General features: G+C 45.6%; 1 protein-coding gene across 5 annotated transcripts in view; it reads right to left on the bottom strand.

Annotated features, from left to right (window-relative positions):
* The window catches only part of RIC1 (RIC1 homolog, RAB6A GEF complex partner 1), a 150,573-nt gene continuing 137,210 nt past the window's right edge, over positions 1-13,363 (bottom strand). For 3 of the 5 annotated variants that reach the window (XM_032866490.1, XM_032866492.1, XM_032866488.1), the window contains 9 exons: positions 9,991-10,107; positions 8,795-9,523; positions 7,211-7,369; positions 6,986-7,122; positions 4,903-5,189; positions 4,089-4,280; positions 1,456-1,633; positions 1,120-1,308; positions 1-297 (listed from right to left, as the gene is read on the bottom strand). In XM_032866490.1, the coding sequence (XP_032722381.1) occupies positions 9-297; positions 1,120-1,308; positions 1,456-1,633; positions 4,089-4,280; positions 4,903-5,189; positions 6,986-7,122; positions 7,211-7,369; positions 8,795-9,523; positions 9,991-10,107 (2,277 nt within the window). In that variant the 3' untranslated portion in view covers positions 1-8. The remainder of the gene's footprint in view (positions 298-1,119; positions 1,309-1,455; positions 1,634-4,088; positions 4,281-4,902; positions 5,190-6,985; positions 7,123-7,210; positions 7,370-8,794; positions 9,524-9,990; positions 10,108-13,363) is intronic. The other 2 variants (XM_032866489.1, XM_032866491.1) reach the window with 2 other exon arrangements.

Genomic DNA, 13,363 nt, shown 5'->3' on the forward strand with positions numbered 1-13,363 from the left:
CACCGTTGTTAGGACACAGAACAGTCGTAAGTCCCGTCCTGAAAAGATTCCTCCTCCTCCGCTCGGGTCGCGTCCTCCTCCTTCCGGCTGACCAGACTGCCACCTCCGACCTCGCCCTGGGGGACACTTCCGTGGCCCAAGGAGCCCCGGCTCTCCTCTGCACGGGGACCAGCGTGTTCGGGGGTCTTGCCCACGGTGACGGGCTGGAAGGCTTCGGGCTGGACCTGCTCCTCCGTGAGCTCGCTGAGCTTCTGCACTTGCGGCTTAATGATGTTTAAAAATGGCTTATATCCAGGACTAAGCAGAGGGAAAAGGAAATTAGCTCTCGACTGCCGCATTCACAGTGCTCCCTAGAGTGTTCTGGACAAACTCCTGACCACGGACACAGTGAGGGCGGAGTACTCACTGGGTACTGGTGTGTACCAGTGGTGTGGGGGGAGGGGGGGACGGGGTAGGGAGGAAACGCTTCTCAGGTGCCGTGGCCGGCGCAGGGCCGCGGCCAGCAGAGCTGCCTCACGTTTCTGAGCTCGGGCAGCAAGGCTGACGCACTTTCTCCTACTGCAGGACAGTGCGGCTCATACTGCACAGTCTGAGGACAGACGGGGTTTTTCACACTTGAAGCACCTGCATACAGGACATCTCTTCTAAGTGAATTTGGCAACTAAGGAAAAAACCAGAGCCAAGTACAGGAAACCCCAAATCCACACGTAGCTGGTGACAAGGGGCTAGAATCTGAGGCTCCTCACTTCTGTTAACTCTTAATTTGGGCTTCCTAGTAAGTGCTGTGGCCTGTTCAATTCACACATGCCTTAAGTTTTTATCTTTTCAAAGCAGGCATTTTCAGATTATTATTACCAGCAATTCCACAGAACCACAGACCTCAAGTTCCAGTCTAACAATTCTCAGAGCATCTGTACTGTGTCATTTATGTACCTGGCCGGGCTCAGAATGGTGATTTAAGAGAACAGCTTCAGAAAGGAACGTGTGAAAGCATTTTACTTCTCCCAACCTAAACAATTTCCAAATAAATGAACCAGAACTAAACCTCACTACTGTGAAAGGACAGGACCCCCCCCCGAGAACAGCCAAGGTAAGAAGCCTAAGGAGACGTGCACTTACCAGTCTGTAGAGGCCCATCGGTCTACGGCGTGCAGCCCCGTCTTTATGTTCTGCAACATCTCTCCGTCCACCTCTGAAGACTGGATGAGAACCACGATCTGGTTGATTATTGAGGACTCTCTAAGAATCAGGCCTATGACAACGCACCAGTCCAGACATCCTGCCTCCATGAAGATGTGCAGCAAGTACCTACAGGAGCCAAACAAAGTCCGAAGCTCAGAAGGCTCTACGGTGTAGAAAAGGGCGATTGTCATCAGGAAAGTAACCCCCGTAACCTATCTGCCCGAAGACCCGGAGCAGGCCCTCTGCTGCCTGGATGCTGAGGGAGGGACTCACCGAAGCTGGACCTGGGATTTGTGAGGCCCCTTACTCGCCAGCTCCATGGAGATGTGCTCCAGCTCTGACTGGGTCAGACTGAGTGTGGAGAAGTTTTCATCCACCATTGTCCAGTCTCCGTCCACCACGGAGCTACTTTCAGTCAAGTCTGTGGCTGAACCAATACTGCATTCGTCACCTGATGAAAAAGAGCCAAAACTTACAAATTAGCTTCATGCAGAAAGTATGTTTAAGAATTAGTGGTTTCTCACATGTTGATTTCTGCTCAAAATTCTGAAACCCAAATGTTGAATCAACTGCTAAAATTCCCATGTTACATTAACAGTAGTAGATATTTTTAAGAAAAAAAAGTTAGAGAGATAAGGCATTATGTGCCTTCAGATGGAAAAAGGCACTACCATCTATGTAGTAGTCTTGCTTGCCTCCAAAAAAAATCCAGCTATAACATGATCAGGCCTTTGGATTCAATTACTAATTTATGAGAAATACAGAGGAAAGTGGTAAACCATGAAGATGCAATCACCAAAATTCACATTTTGAGAAAATCATGGAAGCAAATCCAAACTGCAAGGGTTTAAAAAAAAAAAATAAAGATGGGGGGGCACCTGGGTGGCCCAGTTGATTAAGCACCTGACTTGGTTTTGGCTCAGGTCGTGATCTCGTGTCCATGAGATCAAGGCCTGCATTGGTTTCCACGCTCAGCCAAGAGCCTGCTTAAGATTCTCTCTCCCTCTCCCTCTGCCCCTCCTGCTTATGCTCTCTAAAATAAATAAATCTTTAAAAAAAAAAAAAAAAGGGTGGGGAGGGAAACTCATTTTTTAAAGAAAGAATTAACGACAATGCGTGAACCTTATCTGGATCTTGGTCCTAACCATAAAAAAAAAATTACATTATGAAATAACTGGAATTTGAATACTTACTAGATATTTGATATTAAGGAAATATTGTTAAATTCTGGAAGGATGGTAATGGAATTACTTTTTAAAGAGTTCTTTTAAAGTACATACTGAAAAAGCCACAAAATATATCATGTCTTGGATTTGGTTCAATAAGATAGGAAGGGATCAAACAAACGTGGTCATGTGTTGGTAACAGCTGAAGCTGGGTAACAGATACATGGGGGTGGGGGCAAGGCTTCCATGATACCATTATCTCTAATTTTAAAATATATTTGAAATCATCACTTCAAAGAGTTTTCTATTAAAAAAAAGTGAGCAATGGTATTACTTCACATCTCTTAGGATTGCTATTACAAAACAAAACAAAACAAAACATCCCCCCCCCAAGTCCCCAGCCAAATAAAGTACTGGCAAGAATGTCAAGAAACTGGAATCTTTGTCAATGTTGGTAGGTTGACAGTTCCTCAAAAAATTAAAGAATAATCTGGCATTTCTGCTTCTGGATATATATATACTCAAAAGAATTGGAAGCAGCATCCTGAAAAACAATCTGAATTCCTATGTTCATTGTAGCTTTATTCACAATAACCAAAAGGTGGAAGCAGCCAAGCGTTCACCAGCGGGTAGACGGATGGATACACAGAAATACGGTGTCTACACACAACGGTGCGCTGTACAGCTTTCGGAAGGAAGGAAGTTCCCCCCACACGCTGCAACAGGCATGAACTCTGAGAACACGATGCTAAGTGAAATAAGCCTGAGTCACAGAAAGACACAGACTGCACAATTCCACTTACGTGAGGTCTCTAGTCAAGTTCACAGAGACAGAAAGCAGAGTGGCGGCTGCCAGTGCCGGGGAGGGAGAAAAGGGAACTGTTCTGTGCTGGGTACGGAATCTTAGCTTGGCAAGTCAGAGTCCCGGAGGCCGGCTGCACAGCAACGTGAATGCACTCGACCCTACTGAACCACATACTTAAAAATGGTTTAAGTGGCACATATTATGTGTATCTTCTATAATTTGAACAAGAGTGACGAAAGCTGTAAGCTTCTCCATGTAGCAAAAGCTCAAGAAATGGTAAAGACAGCAAGCGAGGGCTTGGCCCCAAAGAAAACTGCAGCCGGCCTGACACTTAGAGCCCCATGACCGGACGAGCCTCGGCAACACGCATCACTCTGACGCTACTTCCGTCTGGAACTCTGCTAACCCCGTAGGAGCAGAGGCTGGCGCTCGCTTTTTGGTAAAGGGCCGGAGAGTAAATTAGGCTTTGAAGATAAAGAGGCAAAATGAAGGATATTACACAGGAACTTGCAAGAGATAAAGAAAACTTCTACAAATTTTTATCAGTAAAATAAAAAACAGAAGCAGTGAAGTAAAATTTTTTATGCTCCATGTCTACTTATGAGAAGAATAGTGTTCTTTATACAGAGAGAACATTTTACTTACTTGAAGTTCAAAGTTTGTGTTTCTGTATCATTAAAATCAAGCACACAGTTTCATCTGTTAGTGCTGGTCTGTAATGAGATTGTACCTATTTCGTTCATCTAAAATAAATATGGCAAAGTATAGTTCAGGCCAGCATGGCCTTGCTCTAGAAACTATCCTCCTCTCTAGCAGATTCTAATGACTAATTTCAAGGACATATCTGGAAAGAGTGGAGCTCTGGTTCTGAAGGGCTACAGCACAGAAACCTTCCAAAGGAACTAAGGAGAAGCGAGGTTTAAAATGACATTTACCTTTATTAGATAAAGGTGACAAGAAGGCGTCTTGCATCTGTGGTCCATGGGACGAGGCTGGGTCCATCTCATGAGGGGTGGGGCCGATGTTGCCAAGCCAGCTCTGACTTCGTTGTACATGAGAGATACCCGTGTCCATCTCAAGGCTTAAAAAAGGGTCCGCCGATTGGGACTTTAACAGCTGCTCTCCTACTGCAAGGCAGGCCCCAAAACAAGAAAGCGGAAATTCAGAAGATGCACGCACCACCATTCCCACCTCGGGAATTTTCAGCTTCTTTCCCTGCCACTCTCAAACACTGCAAGTTCAAAGCCGATTACCCCGCATCGTCCGCCCGCGAACCAGGGAAGCGGCGACGCAGCGCCATCTAACCGTCAGCCTACCTCAGCACGTCTCATCAGCACTAGACAGACGTCAGTCTGCTCATCTTGTAAGTGCTTTTCCTTGGTTCTTAAGACGAGATGCAGTTTCGAAATGCCACAGGAAAAGCTTTCTGTTTGAGTTTTCATGAGTCATAGTCGTTACAACAGTCTTCTTTGAAAGACCTCAACTAAAAATCTTTATCTTTTAAATTTTCCTCTCACCAAGAGTTTCACTTTGTCTTCTCCTAGATTAGAAGACGGCCCGAACTCCCTCCGATGCGTTTCTACCACTTCTCTGTTAATGTCTGTCAGGTAAGTCATACCTTAGCTCATCTGGAGGCTAGGACTAACCAGTTCTACAGCTCGCCACAGAAGGGAAGCGTGGCGGTTCCCACCGTCGGCCAACTTTCACCTTGTTGATAATCTGCGACCGAGTGACATGAGCCTACGTTACCTGTTCGGTATTTTCCGTTCTTGAAAGGGGAGCTGAGAGAAGAGGCTGGGATGATGGGAAGCGGCCACAGGAAGTCTCTGTGAAGTCTCTTCAGGGCCAGCACGAAGTTGTCCACCCGTGCGGCCCGAGTGCGCTCCTTGCACAGCCAACTAATGAGTTCGAAGCCCAGCTGGGCTGCAAAGCAGCCGAGGTCCTTCAGCCGAACTTCTTCCAAGAGACGCCGAGCGTGTCTCCAGAGCATCATGTCAATATACATGTTCTCGGCGCAGTCACTGTCCTTGCTCCACCTGTAAGCGGGACAAGAAAGCTGCAGAACCAGTGCTCCAGGACGTCACGTGCTTGTACGCAGCAGCGCTGCTAATGCTGAGAACGAGGGGAGCCGTCCCAGATCGAGCTCTGACCGAATGAAGACAAACCACCAGGGCGGCTGCTGAACACCACCCGGAGCATGGCAGGCTCTCAAAAGACCCTTCTAGAATGGAAATATGGAAGAAGCAAAGAGAGGAGATGGACAAAGCCAAACAAGGAGGAGGGTGGTGACGGGCTGAAGGACAGAAAGGGAGCTAGTAATGCTGTACTTGAAGAGCCCAATGGAAAGAGGTGAGGAGATCAAAGAAACGGAGAAGAGACACGCGGCAGAATGAAGTCGGCGCACGGTGGTGGGAGATGGGCAGGCGCACGAACACACGACCGGTGCTTAAAAACTTACTACGTGACGACACGTAGTCTGTCATCCCTTACTCATCTGGGCTGATACGGGCTGACTGGTTTGGTAACTGGGCCATGTGGTGCCTTCCGTGAGAGGCAGTCCTGGACGACTGTGTGGATCCAGATCTGGCTCTGCCAACTCAATACTTGTGCAAACATAACCAAGCTTACTTTCTGGGCCTCTGTTTCTACACCCACACAATGGGGTGAACAATGGTGCCGACCCTTGTAAGTCATAAGGATGAGAAGACGCGCTCCTGTACACGCTCCCAGCAGCGCCTGGCTCATACGGACGCTTCCTGCGCGTCAGTCCGCCATCGCGCTCTGCGAAGGCGCAGCCGAGAAGCTCCTGTTTGTAGTGAGCCGGGGCTGCATTTCACTCGTATACAGCCCGACTGTGTGTGTAGATGTTGGGAGTGAGGGTGGTATTTATGACTCTGATAAGAAAGTAGTAAAATGTCATAAAAGAAAATGTTCAGTAAGTTCTCATTATGTGTCAGGCATCGTAGTAACAATGAAAACAGAATATAAAAGAAGGGATTAAGGGAGAGAAAGATAAGAGCTTAGAACACCTAACGACACAGGAAGGACACAAGGACCTCACAAACTAGAGAAATTCTATTTTATAACGTTCAGCATGAATTCACGGTAACCGCTCAGGAGGCAATAACCCATCTACGGGTGATGTAGCTTTCGGTCTTCAGGATACACTTCCTCTTGGCTCTCCCACTGTTTAATGACTTCTCTAGTCAAAAGAGTCACAGGACAGTCAAGTACATGGGGACTTTTGCCATGAATTACAGTTGGAAAGAAAGATAAAACTATGGCTATAAGAAGGCTTTTGGATTACGTGCAGAATTATCTTTCCTTTTTATTCTCGTCCTCTATTAGCAGGGTAATTTGAAGTGAGCTTCTGTCAGAATGGGACACAAGAGGCATCTGGGTGGCGCAGTGGGTTAAGCCTCTGCTTTCAGCTCAGGTCATGATCTCAGGGTCCTGGGATCAAGCCCTGCATCGGGCTCTCTGCTCAGCGGGAAGCCTGCTTCTCCCTCTCGCACCCTTCCTGCTTGTGTTCCCTCTCTTGCTGTGTCTCTATCAAATAAATAAAAAAAAAAAAAAAAAAAAAAAAAAAGAATGGGTACACAAGACCTACACTAGGACAAGGGACGGAAACTATCCAAAGAATAACGAAGTGGACTCTGGAGGACAGAAGGAGAGAAGCAATTTGTGTGATCTTCAAGCCTTTTGGAAATGGAGAAAGGAGCTGTATTTGATCAAATGGTTGTTTTCCTAAGATCCAAGTTTACAAATGTCCTGAAATGCAATGTGTGTCACAGAATGCCCTCAAAGCAGTAATGGCTCATTATTCTTTTACCTTTTTCCAGAAGGACCAGACGGCATACTCAGTGTTTTCTGTAAGCTGAATTTACTAGCAGGAACATTTTCAGCGGACTGGGATAAACTGATGCTTCGATTTCTGAAGAACTCAAATCCGCCACTTGAACTGGGTTCCTAAGATTACACACGATGCGCAGAACCGTTAGAGAAAGATGCCGCGTAGGTGTCCGGCCCCGAGGGGCTGTGCAACTTCGCAACCAACCTGAGCAGTAGGTGTGGATGGAGGGGTCTCAGAGTCTCCAGAGCCAATGGCTTTAAGAAATCGCATCATGTGTCGACATAGGTCCCATTTGCCTTGTTCCAGGGCTGTGTTGAACAGAAGGGTGGCATGCTGCCTACTTACCGCTGGGACTTCCATATTCTACAAAAACAACCAAAGACAAGCATTCCTTTTACACGGCAAATGATTTGGGAAGTATGAGCAATTCTATATCTCTACGATTTCTATACCAGAGAAGGAATGCAGCTCTATCTCTATAGGGGAATGTTTGATAGTAAGAATGAAAGGATCAACAGAAAGTATCATGCAAGGAAAAGCGAGGCAAACACTCTGCCGGTGTACAATAAGGATTTTCTAAACTTTCTAAAAAAGTCAAATACCTCACATAAACCTGACCCATATTCTGTCTTCCCTGGCTCCTGGTGACCCTGCAAAGTGGTTATGTCATTCCTGTTTTACAGATGAGGAAATGGAGTTCAGTAACTTGCTGAAGACCAGCAAAAAAGCAAGAAACAAATCTACCTGATTTGCCTGACTCCCAGAAGCCCAGGTCTCCCTCTGGTGACAGTTTTTGAGGCTGTGACAAAAGCACTCTCAGCTCTGGCCAGCAGTTGGTAGGAATGCTACACAGAGTGTCCTTAAGAATCCTTTCGCAAACTTTACCACACAGCCTGCCTCTGCCCTTGGGGGGGCACAGGCAAGTTTAACTGTAATTATCTGACAATCCACGGCAAGGCTGGAATTCTGCTACAGAGAAAGTGGCCAATCCCATTGCTTGGCAGATCACTGGAAGTCCAAGTCCAAGACAAAACACAGCTGCATTTATTTTGTTTCTATTTTTATCATTCTGTGGTTTTTTTTTTAGATGAGCCAGGGAATCGGACTTTAAGGGCCATCCCACCTCTGCTGGACTCTTTCCTCTGGCTTCAGTCAGTTGTCCCGAAGCAAGTAAGCAGATGAGAAATGTGCTTCAGGCAGAGTTTAAACCAAGTTAATGGTCAGCTTCTTATATCAATGAAAACAACTTTGTGGTAATTTGAAAGTACCGCTAAGTGTACCTGTCAAATCTGTATCAGACTGAGAACAACTACAAGCCCTTCTGTCAGATATATATAATGACACAAATTTTCAGGAGTCTCAGAGAACCCATGATTTTGGCAAGAACCGCGCACTGTGAGGGTAATTACTGTGGCAGGCCCGCGCTTCCTCGGCTTGCTGTGGGGAGCCTAACATGAGGTGCTCTGCCAGGAGGACCCAGGCTTTAACCAGAGTCCCCTTGGGGATTCCTCACTAGAAGGAAACAAATCTGTTAACTGTGAGAGGCTCAAATAGTTCCAATTAGCTAACATTAGCTCAAACTCACTAATATTCAAAATAATTCTTCATTATTATATTTCCTGTGTAATATGTGCGTGTCAGTCTACGTTGTTACGCTGCATAGAACAGAAAACCAGACCGCAGAGTGCGTGAATCCTTGGAATACCATCAGCGTCAACATAGGACATTTCCTTCCCCCTCTCCTTTTGGCTCATTCATTCTCGTACTTTGTAAGAAAAGAACTGTTACCTGTAAGATAATAAGGTAAGAGGCAGCTGTGTCCAAATCCTGAGCCATCAGGCATTCCTCAAACAAGTCCTTGGGGTTTCCAACAGCTGCGAAAAGGTAATTCCACAGGGCGTATTCAGTCTTCCTGGCACAATGAACGACTGTCTGCAGGAAGAGGGGGAATTCGGTGATGAACTTGGCCACAGTGGGAAGCAGAGGGTCGGGGATGGGCTCCCGTGAGGTAGCTTCTTCTTCCAGCACTTCGTGGAGCATGAGCTCCAGCACATGAGGGAAGTAAGGTAAAGCGGCGCACGACTGGGCTAAGAGCAAGGCCTGCTCCCCAAGGTTCCTGACCAGCAGCTGCCGCAGAATGTGGTGGAGGTAGATCTGAGAGGTTCTCTCCACAACACAGTACGGGAAGAGCACCTCCAGCTGCTCCCTAGCGCTGCTCCGAGTGTACAAGGAATCATAGAGCAAAGTGTCATTGACAGCACCGAGGACTAACGCGTCTTCAAACAGAACAGCCAGTGGGTAGATATTGATGTGAAAAGGCAGCATGATCCGCTGGGACAAGAAGGAATGGGGCTTGCGGTGATCCCTGGGGAAGAGCGGGAGCCACACTTTCATCCCTGCGCCTCCGCAGCTCAGCCAGAGGGCCTCCAGGAGGTGACGCTTCTGTTTATTTGCGCGACACGTAGTCCAGACATTCTCAACAGACTGGGCGAGGACGACAGGAGGGCAGAATGGCAGCTGGAGAAGCAGAGACAAGAATCCATTTTTTCCCCTATTAAATTTGTACACTCTCAAGTTCCTTGGCATTAATTTCTTAAGTCTTTCAAATGATAGCACAACTTCTTTTGGGAAAATCAGGAGACTCTATCTAGAAACAGAATCCAGAACAGTACCCTGCCTTTCAAAGTATGTGTATTTAAATCTAAAAACAAGACAAAACAAAACCAAAGAAACCCCACAGACTTCACCAATTTATGCTACTTTCCAATTAGAATTAGCAAACAAGAATGCCTCAGCAGGAGCGCCTGGGGTATGGAACATATTATTGCTCCGGGATGTTCTTATTCACAAACAGTCTTACACCTGGAGGATTAAAGACTAAAATTATATACTCTCCCAGTTTCCAAGTCACAAGACGATACTCTCCTCTTAAGTTCTTTTATTCCTTCATCTCTGTTGCTCTACAGGACTTGCATTTTACTCACGAGTTTCCTCTGGTTGGGGTTACTGTCCTTCTCCCGGATCTGAGGGCCGGATCTGTCCCTCTGCATCATGATGAGCTGTCCTGCGAGATTCAGCATGATGCTCTCTGCATCACGAGCCTGAAAGAAAAATTGGACTCCAGCTAATGTAGATGTTTTCGGCATCTCCCCCCAACTCTGTATGGTTTACAGGTGAAACCACCACCACCGTCTCCCGAGTGTGCACCGTGTACAGCCGTATACAGCCGTTCTGTGGGGTGATGTGGACTACAAGCTGCTTTCTGGCTCGCGTGTAACAAGCTTTACCACAATGCAACTAATGAATAACGCAAGTGAACCTGAGTCAGGGCAGAGCTGAATTTTCCTGACATAACTAGGAGAGCTTCAGAAGTTCGCAGTAATGAGAGATCAGTTCGGTGACCGACCTGACATAGCTAGAGAAGGCTTACAGGGTGAGGCGGGCCTTGAAGGACGAGGACGACACATGGGAGGAAGGAAAAGGGTCGGCTCTCCAGCTGAACACCACCGCTGTGAATGACACTGAGATGGAACATTTCTTTAGGGAAAGTGAGAAAAACCTGACTAGATTAGGAATATCATGAGAAAAATGCTGGATGATAATGGGACTTCCAAGGAAGGCTTGGAAAGCCAGATTAAAAAACAAACAAAAGACAGGAAATAAGCTACTACTTACAATTCTTGAATAAGGGAGTTATTAAAAATTCTGGGTTATTCAGGATGGCTTACTCAGGAGAGACAGACATTACAGGTGTTGACGTCAGGAATGAATGAAACAGTCTGTCCTTTTGCTATGGAAAATTTCAATCCAATCCCAAAGTAGAGAGCCTAACACGTGACTGCCCATTATGCCCTCTCACCTGGCTGGAAGTTGAAAAGCTTTGTTCTAAAGCAAATCTCAGACATGAAGTCTTTTTCCACTTGTAAAGAAACAGAAACAAAACAAAAAACAAAAAACAACCTTAGGCATGAAAGGCAGGAAAAGAGAAGTAAACTAGCAGGATTTCAGGGGATGCACCTCGGTGGGTGCCAGAGGAGGTGAGGTTACCACGGGTAGAAGTTACAAGCAGAAGTTAAGGAAGGGGAAACCGAGCAGTTTCATTTCATTGACCATTAAATCTGAAGGAATCTTAAGACTTGCGAATAAAAATGTGAGCGATGACTGAAGTACGGACGAACACACCAGAATCTAAGCGTGGCTGGTCAACTGAAGGAGTCAGATGAACTTTCTGAAGCGAAGTATGCCGGGGAGGAGGCGAGCAGGGCACCAGGAGAGCACAGTGTCACATAAAGCAAGAAGGAAAACATTTCAGGAAGGAAAGGGTGACAACTCCGAAGCTACGGGATGGCGTCCCAGCGAGGCTTGCTGGCAGGCTGAATTTAAGCTGCTGTTATTATTTAGGGTTCAGTCAGGAAAACAGTAGCTACCCTACATATTCTATTTGCAAAAACAGTTACACAAAACACTTAGTCCTGCCTGCCAGACATTACTGGGACCGTGGAGAAGAAATGACAAGAGGGTCCAGAAGATTCATGGATTTTGTCATTCATTTTGGTGGTAGGCCATACCCAGGTAGGTACAGTGTAATAACTTACATTAATTTACAAAGAAGAGAAATAAAAAATAATAAAAATAACAAAATCTCCAAGCAACTGTCACAAAGCTCAAGAACTTTACTTGGAAAGAAATCTTTGGGTCCCCATTTTGCATGTAATGACACGAAAACTAAAGATATGATTACCTCTCCACAACACAAACTTCAAGGTAGGAGAAGGAAAAATGGAAATTATAAGGTGCGCACTATTCTAAGAGCTGGATGGCAGAGGGCAGAGGAGAAATGAACACACAAACCAAGAGTCAGACCAGAGAGCCCACAGACTGGCACAGAGAAAGTGGCACTTTGCAAAGACTTTCCGAGAAGCTACTGCAAGTCACCGCTATAGGACTCCTGTCCATACTGACCCCTGGGAAGTATGAAAATGGTGAATTTCACTACATTTGACATGATCTTATTACACAAACAAACCCACTTCTCTTTCCTTCAGCTGTATTCATGCATTCAACACTTACCACAACTATTACAGCACGAAGAACAGGGGAGTGCAACAGCACTTTCCAGCAAGTTTAATGAGCTTTCCAGAAACTTAACATTAAAGCAGGGACTACCTGTATCCCCGAAATGCCACATTTGAAAGAATCAAACACACCTTCTCTTACTCTAAAAATATCCTTAGTAGATGACTCTTAAACTTATGAGTTGCAGAGACAAGGAGCCCAGTCTTATGAGGGAGGCTCTCTTACTGATAAACAATTTTTACTGTTAGGGTTTTTAAAATTCTTAATATGAAATCAAGACTTGTCTTGCTGTAGCAATCCTGGTCTTCCCTCTGTGCAAGATGTAATCAATCTATTTCCTATTACATTTCAACTCACTTTTTTTTTTCTTAAATTTAAATTCAAGCTAGTTAACACGTAGTGTAGTTCTGGCTTCAGGAGTAGAATTTAGTGATTCATCACTTATATATCAGACCCGGTGCTCACTGTAAGTGTCCTCCTTAATGCTCGTCACCCGATTACCCCAGCCTCCCTCAGTGTGTTCTCTGTATTTAAGAGTCTCCTATGGTTTGCCTCCCTCTGTTTTTATTTTTCCTACCCTTTCCCTGTGTTCATCTGTTTTCTTAAATTCCATGTATGAGTGAAATTGTATTTGTCTTTCTCTGAGTTATTTTACTTAGCATAACCACCTCTAGTTCCATCCATGCTGGTACAAATGGCAAGATTTCATTCTTTCTGATGGCCGAGTAACACTCCATGACACACGCGTGTGGATGAAGTGTATGGGTGTGTATGCACACCCCACCTCTTCTTTATCCATTTATCAATTGATGGCCATCTGGGCTCTTTCTGTGCTTTGGCTATTGTTGATAATGCTGCTATAAACACTGGGATGTGTGTGCTCCTTTGAATCTGTATGTTTGTATCCTTTGGATAAAAACCTAGTAGTCCAATTATTGGGTCATAGAAGTGCATTTGCTATGTCTATTTTTAACTTTTTGAGGAACCTCCGAACTGTCTTCCAGAGTGGCTGCACTCTGCACCAGCTTGCATTCCCATCAGCAGCGTAAGAGGGTTCCCCTTTCTCCACATCCTCACCAACATCTGTTGTATCATGTGTTGTTAATTTCAGCCGTTCTGACAAGTGTGAGGTGGTATCTCACTGTGGATTTGATTTGCGTTTCCCTGGTGATGAGTGCTGTTGAGCATCTTTTCACCTGTCTGTTAGCCATCTGGATGTCTTCTTTGGAAAAGTGTCTCTTCATACCTTCTGTCCACTTCTTACCTGGATTATTTGTTTTT

This window comes from Lontra canadensis, unplaced genomic scaffold (genome assembly GCF_010015895.1).
Source record: "Lontra canadensis isolate GAN:19392208 unplaced genomic scaffold, GSC_riverotter_1.0 scaffold31, whole genome shotgun sequence".
Taxonomy (NCBI): Eukaryota; Metazoa; Chordata; class Mammalia; order Carnivora; family Mustelidae; genus Lontra; species Lontra canadensis.